The sequence below is a fragment of the Synchiropus splendidus genome, chromosome 6 (assembly GCF_027744825.2).
Source record: "Synchiropus splendidus isolate RoL2022-P1 chromosome 6, RoL_Sspl_1.0, whole genome shotgun sequence".
Taxonomy (NCBI): Eukaryota; Metazoa; Chordata; class Actinopteri; order Syngnathiformes; family Callionymidae; genus Synchiropus; species Synchiropus splendidus.
The window spans coordinates 12,989,710-13,015,043 of NC_071339.1; the positions used below are offsets into that span (position 1 = coordinate 12,989,710).

The 25,334-nt window shown below is 41.3% G+C and overlaps 1 protein-coding gene across 1 annotated transcript in view; it reads right to left on the bottom strand.

The window, feature by feature from the left end:
- The window catches only part of cadpsb (Ca2+-dependent activator protein for secretion b), a 63,627-nt gene that overhangs the window by 15,282 nt on the left and 23,011 nt on the right, over positions 1-25,334 (bottom strand). The window contains exons 4-22 of the mRNA XM_053867431.1: positions 22,798-22,878; positions 22,248-22,481; positions 21,427-21,548; positions 19,652-19,763; positions 16,918-17,057; positions 16,302-16,368; positions 16,103-16,211; positions 15,432-15,644; positions 10,416-10,552; positions 9,364-9,551; positions 8,878-9,033; positions 8,651-8,752; positions 8,507-8,570; positions 7,892-8,015; positions 6,002-6,034; positions 4,301-4,407; positions 2,426-2,455; positions 400-556; positions 187-328 (exon numbers count right to left, since the gene is read on the bottom strand). Of these exons, the coding sequence (XP_053723406.1) occupies positions 187-328; positions 400-556; positions 2,426-2,455; positions 4,301-4,407; positions 6,002-6,034; positions 7,892-8,015; positions 8,507-8,570; positions 8,651-8,752; positions 8,878-9,033; positions 9,364-9,551; positions 10,416-10,552; positions 15,432-15,644; positions 16,103-16,211; positions 16,302-16,368; positions 16,918-17,057; positions 19,652-19,763; positions 21,427-21,548; positions 22,248-22,481; positions 22,798-22,878 (2,318 nt within the window). The remainder of the gene's footprint in view (positions 1-186; positions 329-399; positions 557-2,425; positions 2,456-4,300; positions 4,408-6,001; positions 6,035-7,891; positions 8,016-8,506; positions 8,571-8,650; positions 8,753-8,877; positions 9,034-9,363; positions 9,552-10,415; positions 10,553-15,431; positions 15,645-16,102; positions 16,212-16,301; positions 16,369-16,917; positions 17,058-19,651; positions 19,764-21,426; positions 21,549-22,247; positions 22,482-22,797; positions 22,879-25,334) is intronic.

Here is a 25,334-nt window from a genome sequence, read left to right on the forward strand (position 1 = left end):
TTACGAAGCAAACAAAAGTGTTGCATCTGACTCCAGGATGTTGGAGAGACACTGGTGAGACACGAATGCAAAACATGATGTTCACGACTTCTTATGAGGCTTCATGTAGAGCAGCTACCAGACTGAAAAATTCCTTGTGTGGATCTGAATTTTTCAGATTGTCTCAGAAGTCACCAGCTTTCTTACTTTACAGGCTCCCAGGACTCGCGCTCAAAGCCCTTGTGAATGGACTGTGCGATGGAGGACTCCATCAGATCCACATATCTAACCACCAGAGGAGCGTACAGATCTTGAAGGTGTTTGTGAAATTTTCCATTGCACAAATGATCTGTGTGAGCAAAGGAGAGGGTTAAAAACCTCTGCTACAGGTCGACGGGTTTTGGTAACCCAGGTACCTACAGTCTGTTCGGAGGAAATCATTCAGCAGCTGGAAGAGGGGGAAACTGTCCCAGCTCTCCGGGGACTGTATCTCAAGGGCTGCATCCATGTCGATGGCATAAAGGGCAAGAAAGTTCTCTGCATGTTCCACCATGAGATCTGTCCACCAAGCGAAGGCCTACAGAGACATCGGGAGAAAGGGTAACAAGATGAATGGTGCCCAAGACACTCGCTGGAGGGGAAAATAATGTTTTCAATTCATGAGGTTGTTTGAAGTTGCAGTTATTAGAATAAACATCTCTGACTATCATAACACAAAGTGCAATTAGAGCTTCGACTGTTGCAGTGCCTGATGGACTTGCAGATGATGTAGTCGAACTGCATCCTGCCTTCACTTATTATTATGACTAGAAGGACAAATGCTCGCCTGTTTACAGTTCCTTGGTTAATGTTATGATCATACAGCCTCAGTATTGCTTTGGTTGATGTCAGTGAAATGATTTCCAAGTGGTCCATTCAAGTGTTGTTTACAGTAGAATTGAATTCCATGCCACAATTTGCTCCAACTGGGCTTTTATTCACATACATTTCACTGAAATTCATCTTTAGGGTTATTAGCTCAAACACTGTTAAAACACAGCTAATTTAATTTTAACTTCTGTATTTTATGGAAGTATTATAACTGAGAACAATACATATATATATAAATAAATAATGAATCTACCACAATTTTCTATTCATGTTGTTGATGCTTCAATTATTGTTTTTGTAAATAATTTGCAAACAATTTTCCACTCCCTGAAAAAAAAAAAACATATATGTATATATATATTCAGGTTTGCACATGCACCAGTGGAGCTCGCTGCATGCTTTCCTCTGAAGCCAGGAGACGAGTGCTTCCACTGTTCACATCGCTGACATAACGCTTAGCCAACCACGATGTGAACACGACTCATGCATGCCCGCATCTTTGACTCAGACGGCCACCGACTGCAGCAAACAGCATCTCCGATCTTGTAACACGTCTGTTCCAATTAGACCAGCGTGTATATGACTTTGGCTCAGCATTTTGTTTTTCAACGTGTCACAACATTTGATGCGAAGCAACAACAAATAAAGGAGGCTGCTTCGCTTGCAGTCTTGGCTTTTAGGATTATCAATCAGCTGTCAGAAGCTGTCAGGTATTTTTATGCCGCATGCTTCAGTCCCATTCTGTTTCGCTCCACCTGATCAACCATCACTCATGGCAGTCCAAACCGCACTTACCTGCGCACTTACCCATCTACACAGAAAGCTAGCACTCGTTCATAATGACAGGCAAGTACAACGCTTTTCTCCATCACATTCCATGGTAGATACATATGAAGGGAGCTCTTAAGATTCCAAGCAGATTGGACTGAAATCTTTCATAGACGCAAGCTCTAAGTTCACTTTACCAATGCAAGTGTATCTCAGGACCCAAGACTATTGTTGCTGAAAGGGCAACATCTCTGCACATGCAACAGTGGTAAGAGCACCCCCTCATTCAGCAAACTACATACCTCTTTTCCCTGCTTGGACAGTCATCAATAATATATAAATATGATAGTGAAAACACAGAAAAGTGAGCAATCATGTACCTTTTCTTTTTTTTTTTTTTACATTTCATAAGAGTAGACGGTGAAGAGGAATGAAGGAGGAGAAGCTGGGAAGAAATGCTTGAGCAAGTGCTGACTGTGGAAATAATCGTTGGATGGTGGAGAAACAAAATACTTATGGTGGATCAAACTACAAAGGTTTACATGGAGCATACTTTGGGAGATTTTCTGGTACAGCATGCTTGGAGAGGACGGAACCCTCGTCATGGCCCGATGGACATGCTTTATGACAGTGCCTCTTTGACTTCAGTTAAGACGTACAAGTTGTCGCCGTCAAACCTGTCCACCACTACTCCATCTAAGACTAGTTTTTTCTGCTTAGGAGGTGCCGCTTGCCATAGTGGCAGACATGCCAGACAGGGGTCGTGATGGGGACTGAAAAAGGGGGAGAAGAAATTAAAATACTGTACCGATTGATCTCCAGAACTTGTGACTGCCGCCTGTCAAGCATATTCAGAGAGATACAATAAATCTGCTTTATCTAATGACATCGGACTATCTTCAGATCCCAAAACATGCTCATCATGCTTCTATATCTGCTCCTATTGACATCACTGTAGAACTGTGGTGGTCCATTCTTTATACCTGGAATCAAAATGTGCCTTTATTGCACTACATTTAATGTATCTCTATAGTTAAATTATAATCGATATTTGAAAAAAACATTGATAGTAATGTGCTCAATGGGTCAGCAGGTGCCAGTTATGTTCCAGAATTCGCTTGCACAGCACATGAGGAACATGAAGAAGGACGTGCTGCAGCGCTTTGAATCTTCCAGTGCTTTGTGTCACCAGCGGGAACAACAAAACACCATCCAAATGGAGTCATCTGTTGTTTCCCATTATCAACATTTACTGTAATTACTGAACTGCAAGCTTCTTCTTTTTTCTCGTGGTCTGAACCCTGTAGCTTGGACAAGGGCACAACTAATATACGGAATTTTACAGGTTAGAGAGCATCACGATGCCAAAATATAGAGCCACGTCACATCAAACCGATGAAATCTCCTGCGTTTTATTGACCTCAAAGTGCTCCAAATGCGCTGTTTTTGCCTGAGTGTCTGCAGCTCCGCCAACAGGGACGATCTCCTGGAGGACCGGAGTCGAGAAGCAGCAGCTGAGACCGGCTGTGGTGTCGGAACTTCGGACACGCCGGCGAAAACAGAGCATCTTCAGTGCTTTAATGTCAATAAAAGATGCGAGAAGTTCATTCAGTTCAGAACATTGGCCAGTTTGTTTCATGAGTCAGTCTCCATGCTGGAGCCCGTTTTCAAAACTAGTTTGATGTCGAAGGTTGTCACAGAGGTCAGATGTCGTGTTGCATATCAACATGTAGGTGGTTCAATGGTGCATCAAGTGACTACAGTATTACTTGGAATGTATTGCACCCAGTGTGACTCTGCACTTCACTGAGTGAAAGGTGTGGTCACTGGTGGTGCTGCTATAATGGAATAGTCGGAAATTTTTATCTCTTCACTGTCTATAAAACTACGACCACACCGACTTAAAATAACTCCAGGCAACACTGGGGCTTATGGGATTCACTGCAAAAGTCTGTAAAAGGGTTTATGTCTCAAAGAAATGACTTAGAAATGCACACGAGTCTGGCATGGTCCAATACAGTACACAGACATAGAGAAGTTGTGCCACCACACAGAGTCATGACTTAGCAGATAAACTTTTGCGAATACACCAAAAAAAAAAAAAAATGAAAATCCAATATATGTCTACATGTTTGTAATCTTAGAAATGTACATTCAGAAAAGATCCTGTTGTTTTTGGTCTCACAGTATATAAGATTTCTATGCACTGTACAAACAGTGCTCTTCATGAAGTAAAAAGACCGGGTCAGAATTTCTCTAAAACCCATGACATACAATGACAGCAATATTGTTTATTTTCGATAACAAATTTTAATTCCAGGTATAAAGCAGGAGGAATATGAAAACAACTCAAGGGTTCAACCGTCAATAAATAGAAATAAATAATGGCTGTGGTTTAATTAAAAAGTTGGTTCTAATCTCGCCCTCACCCTGAGCAGCGGTGCCAAGGAAAAGGAACTCCATCAGTTCCTCTCTAATTTGCCTTCTCTGCTCAGTCATATTGCTCAGTGGCCACGCTCTGTCAACCTCCAATTACAACAGAATGAATTCCGCCCTCTTTTCATAGTAGCCCAGAGATGAAAGCAGCTTTATTTTGAGGTAATAAGACTAAGTCCCTGCGGAGTGAGATAAGAGTCGGGGCATAGAGGAAGAGTGTTTTGAGGAGGAGAGGGTTCTCACTCACCTCCGCATGGTGTTCCTGGTTCTGCTGGAGGACTTCTATGACTAACTCCGCCAGGCGAATTGTTTCCTCCAGCTTTTTGGCCGGTGTGACTAAGCGGCCTACGTTCTCTGAGACAGAAGGATGAGGCGGAGGGATGAGTGGTTAGTCAAGCACAGAGCAGGATTCCAAGGGGGGTTTCCATGATATTCTGTAGCTCTTTTTGGACTGCACAGGGATCACAGTGACTACGCTGACATTCCCCATTACTACTGTGTTCTAAATGCATTTGGGGGCCAGGTGGCACAGAGGGATGTCTCAGGAGAGGACTGAGAAAACAAGCACAGGAACAGTGAGACTGAGACGGATGTGCGGTGAAGATGAACATGCATATTAGAGAGCAGAGCTAATGACACCCACTAAGCCGGCGGCCTAAATATCCTGATGCCTCCCTCCTTCTGTGAAATTATTCATCTACTACATTTATAATGTATGACACATTTAATTACATGGAAGTACAGACAACAGATCCAAACTGTCGACCTTATAGATTCTAATGCTTGTGCTTATCAGAATATCTCCAGTATAAATTGTGTTAATCCGTTGATAAAAATAAAAGGCTGTGACTCGCTATATAATCTTCTTTTGTTTTTCTCATTATTTATATGATAATATCATTGGTTCCTATTGCATGATTGGTTCCACCAAATGTAGTGTGTTACATGAATTCTATTTTGAAAGAAAACGGCTGGATGGAACAGTTCAATGTCATGAAATGGTTTCTCCAGACAGGGAGCACAGCCATGTGGAATGGTTCAGCATACCATTTTCAACGTGACCCTGAATGGCTACATATATCCAAACTCAGACATACTGTATGCAACTCCAGCAAATTGAGTTATTTATCTGCTATGACACTGTGGTCCATTGGTGAACATATATATTATAAGATGTTATAAGCTACCACCTCATTTGTGTTTAACCTAATCCACTTTTGGGTCTTTTTATTATTATTTACTTATTTGCAAACAGATAATGCTTTTTAAAGACAAAAATATTTGTGTTTATTTTATGTATATATTTATTTTTAAGTAATTAAGTTTTTTTTTTCAAAGCAGGATCATGTGTAGTAATAAATACATCTATATTTATGAGCTGTAATAACACATCAGCCACGATCCCCCTTTCAAAAAACAACTGAATTTTAAATACATGCTTTAATTATTCTTTGTTCATACTCTCTCGCTCTGGTACATCTTGTTTAAAGTACACATTACAACCTCATCTAATCCGTAGCAAGGATTAACTGGCTCCTTTTACATGGGACATGACGGGACAAATTATTCAACAGATAAAAATGCAACATTAATATTTGATAGACCACTGTGGACTGCATTGCTCTATAAGCCTTTTTATGGACGTATATCTTTTGCATGGAAACACATGGCGATGACAGACACTTAATTTACAGTAGTTTAAATTAAAAACACCTTGATGTAGTGAATTATAGGGCAATGCAGTCGCAACACTTTTTGTTAAGTCAAAAGTTTTCGGATGACTACATCGGACTTGCATGCATGCAAATTATTTATATATAATACACATATTATATTAATATATAATTATATATAATACATATATGTATTATAGATAAATTTGGTGAGTGTGTGCTTGTGTTGTGTGTGTGTTTAATTTGGATCATTCACAAGCTAAACATAAGTTCACCTGGATCCTTCTGATCCTTTTGCCCTTTTTCAACTTCAGCATTAAAAAGGGGAGAGAGAAGACGGTGAATTAGAAAAAAATCTATTATTTTATAAATATGATTTTATATTAGTGGGACTAAGGCTCAAAGTTGCTCTTCGTCACCGTGGACAGAATGCTGCTGGGGTTAAGACCATAAAGCCTGAAGACAAATGTCACAAACATAGTCAGAAATCGACATTGAGACAAAATACCTGTGGAAACTGTAAATCATAACGTGACCAGATGTTCGTTAACAGACAGTGAAAGCTCAGACTTACAAGGAAAGACAGACAGAATTGAGTCAAAGACAGGATGCACAGTTGAGTTAGAGCATCATGGTTCGCAACTATTACCCGCGCCGATCTGTATATTGCATGTGTAGTCAGGCGACTCTCTCGTGTTGCTGTCTCTGATGTGAAAAAAAGACAAGGCCTACCTGATCCGTACACAACTGACACATGATCAGACTAATGGCTGAAGAAGATAACAACGCAAGCAATGTAAAAATGCATTCAATTCACAGGAATGAAAGTCCAAAAAAAAATAAAATAAAATAAAAAGCTTACACGGAGCTCATTCACCTCCATCACAAGCGGGTAGCACTAAAACAGAGCCATGACTGAAACCATGTTTTGCCTGGATCTCTCGACTCCGCACTCACTCACAGACACTGAGCACAGAAAAGACAAAGCACCAGTGATTTCTTGAAGGAAATAGGCAAAAGGAAGGATGAGGTGAAAGGGTTTCGGGGAAAAAAAAAAAAAGTGTTAGCCATTGGGAAGGGATGATGAAGGTACTCACGGATGGTTAAATCCATCACTTGAGACGCCAAGCAGAAGACAGGGTGCTCATACATTTCCCTCCTTTTCCCTATAAAGAAAGGATTGGCGCATGCAAGAGGCTGGGGTCAGAGGAGGGAGTGCTGAAGGTTAGAGGCTGATGGGAAGAGGACTGTCCAGGTGAACATTATGGGTTTGGTACAGCAGTAGTCGCTATCAACTGCCAATTTCTTTATTTTAAAACATGCCTCACAAGGACAGAAGAGGGTCAGGTCGCACAGCATGGAGAGATACTAAGAACCCTTAGTATCTAGTAAACCCGGTGTTTCTTTATGGCACATCAGGTTTTTTGTGAGCAGAATATCAATGCCAATAAAGAAAGCCCAAGTTTTTATTCTTCACAGCACATGCAGGGTGGGTGATGCTGGTGTGTATGAGGCCAATCCCAGCATACATTTTGGTTGAGAGTCACCTAATGGTAGAGGCAGGTGTGGCAAAGCCAGAGACTGTAGGGGGAAGGAAAAAGCAGAGCAAACATAGAGCAGACTGATCTTCAGAGGGAGAGAGTGAAACTGAGGAGTTCTACTCAAGGATAAGACACGGGGAGGCAGCAGAAGAAATCACATAGGCTATGACAGAAGAGAGAGGAAGAGTGCGCGTCATCTCGGAGCAGTAAGTGGAATGGGGCATTCAGTTAAGCTGAATACCATCCGAAATGTCAGAGCCTAGAAAGCTGAAGTGCTCCGGGCCTTCAGGCAAAAAGAAAGCTCAGCACACTGACAGATTTCAGGGCTTTGGATTTGAATGCATTTTTACTCACACACCTCTACACATAAGGCAACTTCAACTACACAACAGCATAGAGCTAAAGCAGGCCTGCAACAAAGCAGAGGGTTATTGGACCAAGAGAAAGAAAGTGACCGGACAAGTGTCACACATCATTTGGGATGCCGCATATTTTTGGATTGATACAGTCAGTGGGGAGGGAGAAAAAAACATCATCAAAATAATATCATTTTGTTACAGGGAACACCGCAATCTAGAACCAAACAAAGTCACCGACATCACATATTTCATATATCGTCTTTACCTTCAATTTTGGCGTAATCTTTAATCCGCTGATAGTTGAGCTGGGCTGCTTGTTCCAAACATTTACGGATTACTCCTTTGACCTCCTCGGGTGGAACCGGTGTCACAATATCCTTCATGAGAACCTGAAAAAAACATTGTCGTCAAGCCTTGTTCCTACTGGACCAGCATGTTCGGTGTTATGTTGCTTCCTAGTCTGATGTTACTCCTCACCCCCGACTACTTTTGATCAGCATTTATCTGTGCATCTGACGAACAAGTTATATAAACCCTTTTATGTAAATGGCTAGACTTCAGCCGGGGGAACAAATTCTAACTATTACTACACTACTATACTTTCACCATTTTTCCGTGAAACTATACAATTCTGAAACAAGGGAGGGTTTTGATTTCATTAATTATAATTATTATATTTTATGAATAAGAAATGTCTGCTCATTTCACTACAAGCAGAGGTAAGTACACGTCATGCCTCTAAGACACTTGACCATAAGAAGAAGGAGGGCTTCAGTGTGTGTAAATGTGTATTTTTCCCAGCGTCCCTCTTTATTGGCTCTTTGTGTTCGGAGCTACGATTATTCAAAGTGACTCTGTGTGAAGCATTTCGTCTACAAACCCTTTCCAGCAAAGATAAAGTAGCTTTTAGCGCTCCCTCTGGACGGCCGAAGGGGAAACAATATCTGAAGAGCGGATGAGAACACACAAGTTAGCATTAAAAGGAAAAACGTACCCCGTCTTGCGTATGTCAGAGTGACGCTACCTGAAATTTACAATCTGATTTTCCAATATAACACGCAACCGCTCTTTGATATCTTCAAATCTTTCCTTCTCGTCCACCTTCACTGTGCTCAGACCGTCTGGCCTGTGAAGATCACACACAGAGATTAACAGCCAGGCCAGTATGAGACTGAACAAACATGACTGACAAAACATTCTTCAGTCCACTTCCCTTTCTGTTATAGACAGAAATAAATGACAACATCTCACCTTTTAGGGCCTTGCAATAGTTGGCTTTTGGACTCTCTTTTCTTTCTAAACTTGAATATGCATGCTCGTTTAGAAGAGTCAGGATTCAGGTCCTGGGAACTCTTTGGGGAAAGAAGGGGCTCATAGCCCAGCGGCCCCCAGTAATTGCATCCCTCTCTGACTTTTTTAGACGCATGGGAGGATGAATAATATGGACAGTAAGAGACTATGGCAACAAAGGACAGAGAAAAAGAAAACAGAGAATGGTAGAGACAAAAAAATGTGTAGAAATATGCAAATAATACAGTTAAAAGTTAACAGAAAGATGGACAACATAAACACGGAAAACAGAACATAAAATAAATATGGACAGTTTTATTGTTTCTTTTTTTTTCTTTTCTCTCTTCTCTGTCATCTAAACTTCCTTCATTAAGCTCAGCTATCATAAACCTGGTCTACAGTTCATTCACGTCATTTTAAATACACAGTCAGGCATTAAGTTCACACCTGTTCCCATGGACATGGGAGGCACAGAAAGCAAAGCTGTAGTGCAGCAGAGTGGGGTCAATAATAGCGCCGCTCTCTGCTCTCTCCAGGAGGTCACGCAGGTAACACAGATGTCTGTGGCAACCCCGAACCCCGTTCCTGGCACAGTACTCGTCCAGTACAAACACTTGGCCCGGGCTGAACCATCCCTGCCAAAAAAGAGACAGGTATCAGGCGCTGAAATAAAGAGCTATTGACAAAATATCACACTTTTCGCTCTCAAAAATGTAGAATCGAGTCAGACTGTGTTGGAAAAGATCTAAACTGTGAGAATTACACAATGCATGTTTCACTGCCATTGTTCAGAAGATCCTCAACTGTTTTTTTTAACATGGTTTGACAAATTTCCGTTGTTAAAAAGTTGCCCTTGACACTATTTTCAAACTAAAATTTCTCAAATAAATATCATGTATTATGTAAACATGCCTGTACACCTGTTTTATATACAACATTTAGGTGTTCTGGCTTATACAGAGACAGTGTCTTGAAGTGACATCACAAACAGACACTCTTGCCCAGGTGTGAGCCGAGTTCTCAAGCACGGAAATTGATATGATTTATTCACTCTTCACATGAAGTGTCCATACGTGAATCCAAAACTAATATTAATAATTCATTTTTTGTACATTTATTTACAACTGTTTACACCAACGACTCAACATAACAGAGGGTATCAAGAATATTCTTCAGAATAACCTCAGAGGAAGTGAAAAGGTTTAAAAAAAACGTCCTCAAAGCACAACGTTGTTAGCAACAGTGGTCACTGTTGTGTTGATAAAAATGTCCTTTAAGTGACAGACAGAACAGATACTTAATGCATGATTAATGATGAGTTAACTCACCTCTAGTGCAATTGATTGACATTTGAATTTTTATCTAGTGACATCCATGAATGTGACACTGGGGTGGGAAAATAACTCTTAACAGGTTTCATGCGTCTGACATATTGTCCAGAAATGTCCCACTTAACTTCAGTCTAAGACACGGCCTCCGTCCAACAGAGTCGCACTCACCAAACAGCAGAAGGTGTCGTTGAGCCTGTGGTCCAACGTGAGTCGCTGCACCATCTCAAACAGCGAGGCGTGGTCATAGCTACAGGGGTTAGCGGAGATAAACTCATCCATGCCATGCTTCTGAGCTCTGTCAGCATCTATCCGGCCAACGGCACAGGGAGAAGCACATGGTTCAGAAGAAAGAACATGAGTGAGGCAAGAAAATCAAACCTTCCCTCACATCACACATCAGGGATCTTGGTTGCTCTAGCTACAGGCAAATTATAAACAATTACAGCTTACATTGTCAACTTGCATTGTGGTGGCCAGCGAAAAAGGTTTGCATGTATCGGGTGGATGAGCGTCTATTGATCTTCAGTAAGATCAAAGGGGTGCTTGCTCTAGCTTCATGTGCATGCATGTATGCTTTTTTCCCCCCCTAACATGATGTTTAATTTAGATTTTCCTTTCAACTCATCCCAAATTTCAGTTTCAAATGATCTCAATAGATTCTGCCATTCGCATTTGTGAATGTCACTCAGGTCAAGACGTGTGCTAAAAAGATGAGGTCAAAAACTCTTAGAATAACATTTTAAAAAAGCGGCTGCTATATAGTTATCAAATTCGCTAAATATGAGCGATGAGCTTTGATTTTAGAGTAGATTCGTCATAAAAGCTAGCGTCTTAGGATTGCTAAGAGACAAAGTGATAGAGACACATGATAGAAAGGTCAATTGGAGATGCAGTCGTTTCTCAGGAGTGAGTGACAGGTGTCATGTCTATGAGAGACTGACAAGAGTGATGATGAGCAGTAAGGCAAGGGTGAGTGGAATGTGTCGGCTGGGTCTGGTCCAGGAAGGGCCACTCTTAGTGAATAAAACACATCTGACATCCATCAACCTCCGAGTTGGAAAGAGTGCAGGAAAAGAGACTGTTATTGAGTTGCTAAGTACTTCACTGAAAGAATGGACTCTAAAAAAGGTGAGGAAAAAATGGATCTGTTTCAGTCTGAGGAGTCAAACTTTTACATTAATGGTTCAAATAGGAGCCTGAGGTTGAGGGGGATAAGAGGATGAGGAACAGGGTGGAGAGTAAATGAGTTTTAAAATGACACTTGATATGGAGGAGTTGTGGTTAAACAAAGACATGCTACACTTACATGGACAGCATCTGCACCCGTCTATCAATCACAGAGGGAGCTTTTCGTCAGGACCGAGAACCACAGTCAACGTTCAGGGAGACTTTATGACACGCAGTTCCACAGTGTTCCAAGATACGCTCCCCAACTTACACCCTCATGGATCAGTGTGAATGGATGTAATTTTTAGCTTGAAAGTCAGGTCCAAATTTTGACATACATATTCAAAATAATGAGATTTTAGACTAAATCTAAAACAAAAAATCGTTAAAGTATTTCTGAGATAAAAAGTCATGTAAAAGATAAAGGCTGGTGCTGTTTATGAGATTAAAAGTAATTTCCGAGAAGAGGTAAAATGAATGAAATCATTCACTAAATTAGGGAGAAATTATGAGGCGAAAATCATGCATTAAATAACATTATTGAGAACCAAAATGCGGCTTATATTTTCTGCCTCATATTTTTCCACTCGTTCAAACGTCTGAATTACAGGTCTACTGATATGTCTGCCATTTTTGGGCCATTTTTCTTTTGTCAGTCCACCTCGCTATCAGCCTTCATCAGATCGGTCCAGCCGATATTTTGTCCAATTGCGCCCTCTTGTGTTAAGAATATAGCCCACTGCTAACTTATTGCCAACATTTTTCTGCATTACAATAAAAGCTAAAATTAATATCTCCACAATGTCATTTTCTTAATATGAAATACCAGCAAATATTGCCCCAGAATATCGGCCTATCAGCTTTCCTGAGCCACCAGAGATTGCTATCGGTCCTGGCCTTTAAAAAAAAGCATATGGGTCGACTCCTACGCTGAACTCATGTTTACAAGCTGAATATGTAGTTGCTGCCCATGTAAGTGTAGACCAGGCTGAGGGGATATACCCGTAAAAAACCCACAGAGGGAAAGAACGATTGTGATATTAGAGTATGAGGAAATAGTCACAGAGTAAACAGAAGGAATCTGTAGTTCAAATAAAAATGAGTCCGCTACATCTCCTTTGTTGAGAAATATTCAAGTATTGCTACTACAAATGCAGAGCTTGGTTGACAACAGCAAGTCATGAATCGAAAGCACAAAGGCAAATAGACATTTCGAAATAATCACATGCGTGACAAAAGTGAGGCTTTTCATTGCGCTTCTAAATGTCATGCACATCTGCAGACCCATTTCAATGCTACCTTTGGTTTGCATTCCTTTTATTATTATCTAAGCATTTGCAAGTTGACAATTCTTGATTATGTTGCAGTGTATTCATGATAGCTACACAGCAAACTAACAGGCAAATGACTAACGGAGAAATCTAGTAGGGTAGCAATTCAATCCGGTGCATGGGTAAATAGCATGAAGCCGACAGAGGCAGAACCGTGTCATTCTCTGGGAGATGGGGGGTAGGGCGGGATGAATGGACACTCCTGTATTTGGACAAAAGGTATGGTCACATGACACAGGTGTTCTCCTATTCAGGCAAAACTAGGGGAGTCAGAGTTTGTTCTACGATGAAGTCTGTTGTATCTGGAGGTGAGGCACCGGGCCACTTCCATCTACAGGCCACTCTACTCTTGAAAGATTAGGGAAGGGAAGGGGCGGAGTATTTTAAAATAAGAAGGGGCGGCATTAGCTACTCCTTGTCTTTGGCATTCAGAATACTCCGTGTGCATATTTGCCAACTCTCCATACAATTGAACGTCAACTATGAAATTGAGCCCTCTCGTGTCAATGAAAACCAACGTGATGCGGAATAAATATTAACAGCCTGTGTGACTATCCAACGTATTTGCTAGGCAAAACTCATCAGTCAGTAAAACCATTTGCTTCACTCCGAGGGGTCCCGACACCAATGAGAACAGAGAGAGAAGGCAATTATGCAGTAAGAACTATCATTTCAACTTAGCCAACTTTCATGTATTCAAAAGTATTTCAACCAAAAACATGCATCCTATACTGGCACGGATGGATTCATATAATCTCTGAACCTCGAGCTGAGGTCTTAAAAAAAAAAAACAAAAGGTTATCAGCTAGAACCTAAGGCATGAAGCGAGACGTGAAAAAGGGGGGAGGAGGAAGAAGAGAAGAGAGAAAGAACGTTGCATTTGTCAGATAATCGGCGGGGATTATCTGAGCTGTGCCGGCTACTGGGAAGCACTTACCCTTGAGTCCAGCTAGAAGACAGCAGGGTAAGAAGGGACAAACCAGAATAACATAAAGACTAGCAACAAGGCTGGAGGAGAGCAATCACGAGTGACCCTGACCTAGCAGCTGCAGTACTTAAAAAAAGGGTACAGGCAAAGCATGAACAACAGAACTTAAAATAAATAAACAAATGAAATTCAATTAAATTAAAAAGAAAGGAAAAAAAATTCTACCAACATGAGAGTTTGTGGGCAGTGGTGCGTGAGCTCATGTGAGGATATGTGGAAACAGATGCGTATATTTTAAAGTGACGGAAGGAGCCAGAGACAGAGAGATAGAGAGACAGGCAGACAGACAGAATTAAAGGCAATTTACAATCCTCATCACTCCACTGCAGTTTATATATTCTGGAATCTTTAGAAGCACTTGGGCAGCCAGGAGTCGCACATTAGGAACCTTCACTCCATTAGAGAGAAAGCCTTCAATAGACAGCGGGCAAAGGCGGTCAGCCGCAACACACCTTTAAAAAAAGTGAATCCACTTGTTGACTGGAGAGAAAACAACCTGCACTCTGAGACTGAAATATAGCTATGACAGGTGGTTTGCAAAATTGTGAACTCAGAACGGAGTTTGTCAACAGGTATTAGAGAAATGTTCCAGCAGCACTGCAGCAGAGTCAGGAGGGATGTTTATGGTATGGTACCAGTGCCATTCAAGACCAACATGGGGTGAAACATGTTGTGGTGTGCCACAATGTTTCAGGGGGAGGGGGAGGAGGTCTGTGCCAATGTAAGGAGGCTTTGAATGGCAACAGTTGGCATCAGAGGAGTCAACTAACCACAAGAACAATCACATCGTGGACAAAGAAACCAATGGAGAAACAACATAGAATTTCTACGACTTCATTTGGAGTGGCATTTCCAATTCACATCCATTTAGTTTCATCACAAAGGTAGGATTAAGAGATCAGGAAGTAAGCTTGGCCTGTGTTGTTCAATTTCATCTCAAGTTAAGTCTCAGGCGCCAATTAAAAAATATGCATTCCTTTCATCAAATGCACACAGAAAAAAGATTAGTCTGAATAGCAGGATCTATTATTTTTTACTTTTATAAACATAGTGATGCTAGGTGTAGAAAGGCGTTTACCTTTAGCTTATATCCATGTTTTACAAGAGAAAAACAGGGAGGTTATGACAGATGCGATACAGAACCCACATGACTGGAGACAGTCTTACCTTCACTTCTCTATCTGACCTTAGGGCTGCTTTAGAGGTGCAAGTGAATTAACAAGTCCAGCCAACATCTGACTAAAGGCCGACCCATCTAGGAAAGGTCTCAGCGCTTTGGCTGCACACCTAAACTCTGAATCTAAAAAGAGCAACGTTTTAGGAGGACAGCAGCACACCTTGGCACTGTCGGTTTGAATTCAACCCCAGCAGGCTTGAATGTTCAGATCTTGCGTGTGGCGACCTACAAAGTCTTTTTGGTTGGTTGTTCCTTGTGAACTGATGGAATAGCATGATATTGCACCTTTAAACACTGTGGGAGAGGTGACAATGAGTGGAAGTCCATCAGATGCTGGAGGGATCTGTGAAAGATCAAGGCATGTGTGTGCGTGCTTGTGTGTGAGATCTCGCAGCACGTTTGTGACTTGACTGCAGTGTGGATCGCATGGCGTGAGACATTTATGGGTTAGAGCTTTTGCTGCTTTGTGGATGAAACTGCCTTCTTAGTTAGGTGACCATGATGTGTTTCAGGCTACTTACAGAACTGAGATATGGGAGCATCCATTTGGGCCGACGCACCCCCTTTGGAATTCAGTTTCTGGACCTGAGTGGGCGGGACCGGCTTATGCGACTGGCCGGTGGCCCGATACATGGCCTGAACCCACAGGATGCGATCCTGTTCGTCATCGCTGGCAAAGATCACAGTGTCTCCTTCTTTGACCGCATTGAAAAAAGCCCTGCCACCGTCCAAGCCTGAGTCAGACAAAACGCAGACATCAAATCAGGACTCAATAATTATATTGTTATCAAAACATCAGGAGATATAAGTGCCGCAAATCAAGTGCATTTCAAATCAGAACTACATTGTCAAAACAACAATTCAAATCAATGTGTTTTCAGCACCCATAAATTATGCTTAAGCTCATGTAAAACTTCTGTATTAGATTTTTATCACACAAATAAGGCAGTAAACAGGCTTGAGCTAGTAGGTTTGTTGCTAGTGATGCAATGACAGACCCATATAGGATCCTCATGACTGAAGAGACTGAAAGAAAGATCTATCTTCCCTCCCATTCAAACAAGACACTTCCCAACCAGGACAAGGTGTTTTCCTATTTCCAACTGAGAGGAACAGGATCTTCAATTTAAAGAAGTGTCTGGACATGAATTGTGAACTGAATTCAAAGCATTTCTGGTAAGATCCAACCTACCCGGTTGTGGGTCGCTGTAGTCCACTGTGTAGCCATCCAGCTGCAGAAGCTCTTGCGGTTCAGACTTCTTCTCTCGATAGCTGCACATGGCAAACGTGTACTGACTCACCTGCCGAATGTTGAATTGAAGAATCAGGTTAGTAACAAATACAACCTCTTCATTTTGCAAAAAATGAGAACACCACTTTAAATCACTTGCCTGGACAAGGACAAAGAAACGCTTCTTCCAGCGCTTCCACACATTCTTTCCAAATGCCCAAAGGTACCTGTCAATCCACAAAAGCCAGCATTACACACCTGTGCACATGGAGGTGCACTCATCCATCCATTTTTCCAACAAAATTTCTCCTTCTCATTCAACTCTCAGTACTGAGGAGGACATAAGGCATGGTCCCAGCCAGACATAACCACTGTAACTCAGAACCCCAACTGGATGCCTGAGGTGGTCCTCAGTGGCGGGTCCAGAAAACTCATTTCGTTTTATTCTTTTAGTTGCTACCCCCAGCAAGTCATCATGTGGCAAAGACCAGGACAAATAAAAATGATTACAAACAGTCAAATAACCGAAAACATGAGAGAACACTTCCTTTTCCACCTTTGCCTTCTCAGTTTTGCTTGGGCACCTCTTATATTCCTGCTGCTGCCAAAGAAATAGTACACTTTTTATTCCACCAGGGGGAGTAGTTGATTTAAAAAAAAAGAACTGCAACGCACGTGACAAGAAATGAGGCCAAGCAAGATGCAGGGGTTCTTCAGAAAACACATGGAATGTGAAGGCACATCTGAGCAAAGCACAAAGGCAGCCAGCCTCCTACCCGCAGTGTTTCATGTTCTGTGGCTTGTCCATGCGAATGGCTAGTTTGATCCTCAGATCTTGGTCAGGGCAAGCCTTGGTCACAGTCATCTTGTGGAGCTCCGATTGCTTCGGGCTGTTTGGAGTCGGGTGGAGGACAACCTGCATGAGAAAAAGATGAGGACACATAACACTTGCGAGATGAATTTCTGATCTGCGAACGGACCATCCGTCGCCAGCGATGCCTTGAAAGTAAAAGAATAATGTCAATCAGACCACAGAAACAAAGGTTTGGCACCGCATCCCTACAGAGAAGTCTAATCTCTCCTTCGCTAAATTAATGCGCTTTCCGGAAGTGTGTGTTACTGCCAGTGCTGCTGCAGATGGAGACGGCCACGTCACCACCAAGGTCATCACCAAGACATTGATGAAGGCAGAACATTCGCCTCTTTCATGTGTACATGCGTTCAAATGCTGCTATTGACTGACTGCTGAGGACAAATCCATAAAATAGTGCTGAGATTTAAATCCAGGACGACTCTCAGTGAGAAATAAGAGGGAAAGGAATGGAAAACAACATGCATCCAGAGCACTGAGACAACACATCGGCATCTGTACAGAATGTATAAGGTAGTATGGAAATGTAATGTTAAATCTGTTTGCTGGTTTCTAACGTCACCCTTTTGTAAAAAGAATAAAATATATAGTGAATGAAAAGGAAGGCTGCAAAAACGTCCATAATTCCAACTACTCCATCAATACAGCAAACTCAATTGGAGAGAAAACAGAGGTTGGGTCGGCTGTTCGGAACAGGCTTGGGTGAGATGGCTCCACAGATGTGGGCCATAATAAGACACGAGTGGCATTATAATAAGTTTAAAGTCAGACACACTTATTTGTATTCACACAGACGAGCCAGAGCTATCGAGGCAGACAGACAGACAGACTCAACATCAGGCCACCAGAGGCCGACAGGCCACTATCAGGACTTCACTGCACTTCCAGAGGAACAAGATTAGGAGAAACAGCGATAAGCAGCTCTGCAACAGCATAATGGAAGGTTTCCCAGAGAGGCTGCGACTCTTCTATTCCAAACAAACCTTGATCAAAAAGACTTTATGAAACAATATTATAACTATTAACACTTGTGAAATGTGCATCCACTCGCAGCGTTTTGGACTTTAGGCACTGCTATTACGCATGTAACGTGTATTTTGACATGTGTGTCAAACTATCAACACACCCAGGCATCTGTGCTGCAAAACCGAGTTAATTCCACCTCACCTAGAGGAAGTAGTTCCCTACTTTGTCTGTCAAATTGTAGCGATTGTTGTTGGCAGTCCAGCCTGAAGTGGTCAGCAGCTGGCATGCGTTGACAAATTCAACAAAGGAAGCCAATAAAGAGTGGGAAATTTAAACATTAGAGTGACAACAGAGCCTATCACGGTGTATTGCTCTGGCCCATAAGACATCTGCAGAAGGCGCCAACAGGCATCAGAAATGGACAATGAAGCCACTGACGGTTTTACACAACAATACAAAGAGACTGATTGCGGTGATTCAGACACAGAATTGCACAGTGTGTGTCCTGGCACCTTTCTACCAGGAAGGGAAAAATCTTTGCAATTTAGGTTGTGAATCACATTTCGCTCCACACGAGGATCAAAAGCTCTTTGTTGCACAAGTCCTTGGTTCACCTCTTGCTCCTTTTCCGACCACTCTTGATCATAAATGACTGCTGCGGATGGAAAAGAGTGCAGTTGCAGCGACACAAAGAGGCTTTAACACCCTGAGGTACATCTACTCTGCCAACCTGAGTACAGTCTAATGTTGGTGATGACTGGATAGAAGTCTGTCTTGACTCGTCTCTGTTTGCCAGTCATTACTTTTCCCGCAGACTTCTGTGGCATATGTGCTTGTACTTGTAAACCAAATCTTCTATCCAAAGGTTTGTGTGTGCGTAACCAGTACAGTGTGTTGTGTTGAGCGTTGAACGTATCATTTAATGGACAGTTTTAGTTTAAGATGTGATGATGACATAGAAATAACAAATGTTACCAGCATCCAGTGTGAATTGTTGAAGAGGATCAATGATGTTGCAGATTTGTGGCTAGATGGAGCTTCATGAAACTGTGTCCTAATTTTCAGAGGCCACTAGATGGCACTGGGTGCTGTATAAGCTTTGGCTTTGAGCAACTTTTTCACATCATTTTCAAGCAAAGCGCACCACCTCCTGAGCCTTTGCACACTGTTTCATGAAGCCCCATCAATCCATCACTACTGATTTGGGAAAGATGCATAAACAGATGCTAATTCAGAAGCAAAACGCGCTGCCTTCTAGTACGATTGTTTCGCAATGCTCTATCCAGGGGTGGATGAACCGATGAAGACTTCAGCCCAATGAAAAATTCTGCTTTAACGCCTGCACCAAGAATGTCTGTATGAATGAAGGAATATATATTCCAATCTCCCCTAATGCACTGTAATTACATATGACATTAATATGAGCTATTGTCCCTTGCATTATATACAGTAACTTTGTTTCCAACACATTATATACATGCAGTTCTTCATTTTGTCACGCAACATCAACATGAGAGATGCCTTGTCATAAAAAAAATAATTTCAAAACAAGAAAAAAAATCAACTCAAAAATCCTGAATCAACTCAAAAAACTTAAAAAAACAAAGCAATGTCATAACAAAAAAAAACCTGTTTATCAATTTTGGTAATAGAAATATGGTAACTCGCATTACCCTTCCCAGCTCTTTGTCTTCCAGTGCCAGCACTCCTGTGCTTTCCGTAAACAGCTTCACCTTGACAGCCGGCAGTGGGTGTGTGGTTGTGAAGTCCCCTTGGGTGCCCCAGCTGAAACACACAGAAGACCATCCTCCAGAGGTTAGCTGCCATGACAGCGCAACACAGTGACTTCATCAGCAGCAATCGCTGGACCATGTGAAATTGTCAATACCGAATCTGAAAGTGACTTACAGTTGTATTCAAATGTAAAAAACGGCAAACATACAAACAAAAGAGGGGCGACCCACACATTACAGGTTCACAATCTCACTGACATCATGCTGTATTTCGCAGGAAAATGTGTGCATTCTGATGTTATGACACCCATTTATTATACTGTTTTGACATTTAATGTAGTGCCACTTCAAAACAAGCCTTTTATAGATACAAAGGGACCGGTACCTTCAGGTGCTGCACAGTTAAGGGGTAGTTCTACTTCTAAATGTAATTATCCACAGTTTAATGAGCGAGGGTGGAGCATTGAATCCTTGATGCTCGATAATAGAGTGAAGGCAGGGGAAAGTCGAGTTGTGTCAGGTTGAACCATGGTGCTGAACGACCTTGTGGATCAATGTCAGCGCTATAAATGGATGTGGCACTTCTGTGGCAATTCTTTCACAGCCATGGAAAGTGATAGAGGTTGAACATTTAAAAAAAAAATCTTGGACTGAAGGAGAATGTGATCACAAAATGAATGAATTAATAGATGGAAAAAATAAACGAATAAGAGTGTGAGAGGTTCTCTGGACAAGAAGAATGTAATTAACCTACAATGTGCATTAAAACATTTATCTCTCTCACACACTCCAATGGTTTGCAGTCGCTAATCCCTTCTCTCATTTATGTCCTCCATCACTCTCACTCTCGTCATATAACGGCGCCTCTTGAATGAGAAAGATCAGAGGAAGACATTAAGTTCTTAAAATAGCTCGCTTTGCCATAAATCTTTCAAGGTCAGCAAGCCAGGGTCTGCTGTACTTTGTTTTTTACAGGGAGAAAAAAAGAAATATATAAGTGTATATATATATATATATATATATATATATATATATATACACACCATTGTTTCACTTTTTGTTTTCCTTGCAAGAGCTTGCCCTCGTGTTTATGATTGAATAGTCATTGCTAATGTTATTTTTTTAACTCAAGAGTCAACAATATAAAGATATTTAAATCATTCTAAAAGCAATTGATGAGTTGAAATATTTACTGTGAACCATCTAGTGAGTAGAGTTGTAGCATGATTTCAGATGTTCAAACGAGAGAGCTAATGCTATCGCTAATGTTGTCATGTGTCACAAATGCTAGGTTGCGCTACAGTTAAGAAAACATGGGCTTTTTTTAAGGGCAACTTTATCCCACAAGCTTGGAGGAAGACAGCCACAATATTTTCAGTTTTAAGCAGCAGAAACTTCTTCATCGTAAAATTAACCACAGTCATAAATTCAGCTGTGTTTCACACCTCACACCTGTTTATGATTTGAAAACCATAACACGTACATACATACATACGTATATGTATATATATACACACGAGTTATCTTTTGCCTGTAACTAAGAGGAGGCATTTGTCAACTCAAAACTGGCAGTAAATATCTTCATATCATAACATCTCTCTTAAAACAAGGCCTATTCACTGAAGCTGAAGATGTTCTATACAGACAAAGCTAAAATGTATTGATCCATCTAAGTTAGTCTCTTTGTGTCCATTTAGTTGATGTGCTGTTCTTACGTGGGTTTGGATGCTTCTGCTTGGTCGGTCTGCAGTTTCTCTCCACCCTCCACCTCCATGGTGCAGTAGACAATCCTGTTGGGAGCCAGAGACTTCAGTCCCTGCACTTCCATGATCACCACCTGGATGACGGGATCACATGGGTCAAGGTCAGAGAGGACCAGGTGTTCATTACTATAATGAGGTCACCGAGGGCAAAGTGAGTGAGACGATGACAGAGCCACAAAATGTGAGGGATATTTTTGGATTACAGTGACAGCATGAGGGTTAGAATTTCCAAAACTAGCTACCTAATATACTAATAAATAAATGTTTGCTTTGAATCAGGGGGAAAAGTGTAAACACAGGGCAACACTTGCTTATTCATTGATATGCATTATAAACAGAATTTTATGTTTTCAGCTACATAACTAAAATATGCGACTTTTTCCTTTTCCTGTATTAGAAAGTGCTGCCGGTGGAAACGGCTAAATAGACCTTTTACTCTGCGCATCATGTACTTCCTGCTTCTGAAATAGCACAATACAATGAGGGATGCGGTGTGATTCCTCCCTGCTCCGAGATGACAGCTCATTTCAGACAAGCTGATAACAAGATGACTCACACTCTCTGTAAAGACGCAGGTAAGAGTTCTCTTTGTGCTAGTCAGGCTGTTTTCCACATGCCGTCTGTTCATCACCCCGAACAGGCAGGTAGCTTGTCGGTGTCTATACTTAGTCGGGAGCAGGGATGGAACTCTTTTCTTTCAGTGAGATTAGATATGCTGATGTGATGGCGGGTAGCTGTTGAAGATGATCAAGCGGGGGCTCATCATCAGTTACCTCTAAAGTGAAGGAGAGGACCACATCTGACTTGGACAGCGTGTTTTCATCCTCCTGGCCCATGTCAATGATGGAGGTGTTGTGCCCGCGCTTCAGCTTCTGCAGTTTGAACTCTCCGCCCTTGGACACGGGCATGCTTTCCAGATTCGCCATCAGCTGGTTCACTGAGGACTTCAGCTCTTCGATGTACATGGCTTCCATATCTTTGGACACAAATTTGGGGAACTTGCCACCCTGTCAAAGAACAATAGAAAATACCGTGAAAACAGCTGGGTGCACCACCACTGAGCTTTGTACGGCGCAGTAAGAACGTGTATGAAGATCTGTGGCTAATATTCCAGTGTGCTCAACAATTTACGGTAATACACCAACAAAATACAGCATCAGATATCATGAACAAAGAATGAACAAGTGGATGGTAAGTGTTTAAAATCTTGAATTAGTTGACCACACGACAGTGCTGCAGTATGAGAGGTCTGCACAACATGTTTGTTGACAGTACATTAGAGCCGTATTGACCCCGCAACAAACCATCAAGCGTCTGGCTCACCCGTGCAATCTGGTCGGCCATCTGAAGACGGCCGTCCAGCTCTCTTCTAATCTGAGCCGCCTGCTCGTCCAGGTTGTCCAGCTATATGGATCGATGGAAAGAGATGAACAGGTTAACAATGTCATGATCAGTACTCACTTGTAGTCTTGAGTGGCTGGTTTAATACGTTATGAAACGGGAAGTTGTTCATGCCCATCTAACAGATTACTGGTGGGATATGCTGATGCTCTCACTTCTGTTTGATTCAGTTAAGATGTGAATGACAGTTGTTAGTACCCAAAATGGGCTGCGCCCCACTACTGAATTCCAAATCCTAGTATTAGTAATAAAATAAATCAATAGTAGGGCTGTGTATTGGCAGGTGTGTTGCGATACGATACATGTCCCGATACGGTGATACAGTACAATACATTTTGATATATTGTGATACTGTAATTCAGCAACATATTATAATAACATTCATTTTAAGGACCAAAAACAGCTGATGCAGTTCCATATTATGAGCTTTTTGTAATGGCATCATTCTCTTTACATTTTCAGTGAAATTTATTTATGTGTGTATTTATTTTTCAACAAAACAAATTAAAATGGTTTTATTAAACACAAATGCAGTTACAAGTATCTATGCATAAAATATGAATATAGACAACTTAAAAAATACAATATCACATGATGAAGTATTGCGATATTTCAGCAACAATATCAATACAATATTGCATAATCAAGTGTCTCGATATTTAAGGGTATCAATATTTTCTTACACCCCCAATTAAATTATATACATTACAAATATAAAACAAACTGGTCATTCATTAAAACATTTTGGTTAACCAAATGTTATTGGAATGTCCTGCTACAGTGAACATGAAATCAATGCTTTAATTAATTTAATTAATTTGGGGGAAATAAAGATTCAAAAGCTCCCAAATAACTCTGTATTTATTTTAGCGGGTCTGATTCAAGGCTCTGACAATGCTTAATTTACGGCATTATTTCCAAGCCGTTTCCCCCAGATGGAAGTGTAAATCATTTTCAAGATGACTAAAAGATGAGTAAATGGTTTTTACAGAATCTAATGTCACGTGGTTCAATGAGATGCAGTCTTAGTCAAAAGACAACCATATGAATGGACTGTGGTTATTCCCTGAAACATTATTGACTTGATTTTAACATAATTTAATTAATAGATATCCTATTCGATAGTGTCTGCAGCTGAATTGTGGAAGGAAATATCAATGAAAAAAATCATTAATGTACCACTGACACGTCCGCAAAAGTTATGGAACACTATTTCAGCTGCCGTGTCCCCAGAAGAAATGAAGAGCTGATAAATTCATGGCTCACCCGCATCAATAATAAATGCAAGTTTTATGTGAGCTGACACAGGAAAATAAAGACGGGAGCTGTCTCCCTTTTCGTTCTTGTTCTGCTTTTCTGAGCTTTTCTCTTTCATTGTTCTCTTGACAGAACAGCACATTCTTGTCAAATCTGATGTTATGACTCACCAGTCAACGCCGTGTCCTCCAAAAACACGGACAACTAATTGAGACAAATGGGCAGCGCAGCAGCACCTGGGGAGTCTCCAGCTTAACACAGTGTGACACGGAAAAAGGTGGTAGATCCGTGTTTCATTTAAGCGAAGCATAGCTTAATTATCCTTTACCTTTTGTTCATCGTTTGTGTCGCTCAAAAGTGCACAATTACATGTACGCCCCAGTTAATGCAGCAGCTATAACAAATGCTCAACGTGTAGCGACAAAATTGAATGTGTGGGTCGACCGTTGCATCTATTTTTAATGTAGGCGCACTGTTGTGGATGATGTGGTAGACGCAAGAATAGGGCACTTGTCACCAGCAGAGTATGTCTCTGTCTGTCTGCTGTATAGGGAGGGCACTCAGAACTTGAACTGCCCTCTTTCCGTGTGCACACAAATCTGGACCTTTGTAAACCTGTCCCAGCGAATAAAAAGAAAATCCTACTATTAACATCCAAGTATCTATGTATTAAATATTGACATAGATGGGAAAAAAACTAGAGAAAATCAGACAATGGAGTATTGCGATATCTCAGCAAAAATATAGATACAATGCAGCACAGTCAAGAATCACGCTACTCTTAGTGCTACTCTACTCTTCTAGTGCTGCTTTTTAAGCTGTCAGGTGTTACATTTACAGTGCCAACTTACCGGATGGCTGATAACCAATTTTGGAGTGAAAAAATACTTAACAGAGATATTAGCATTATAAACATTCCTATCAAAAACAACAATTGGCTGCATTGTATCAAATTATTTCATAAACTAAAGAATGGTGAATCGCAGAATTGTGACAAGCAACAGCGCTCCAAATATGAAGCCTGATGTAGTTGCAACTTTACACAAGCAGACGGTAGACAGCTGTCACTACAATCACAGCAACCTTCGAGGGCGTGTTTATATGAAAGATTTGGAGTAAATAGAGTGTGAAAACCGGGGCCCATACAGTGCGAATAGCGGTGGATGCAGTGGCATCAGGGTCACGACCCAACTGTAAACTGA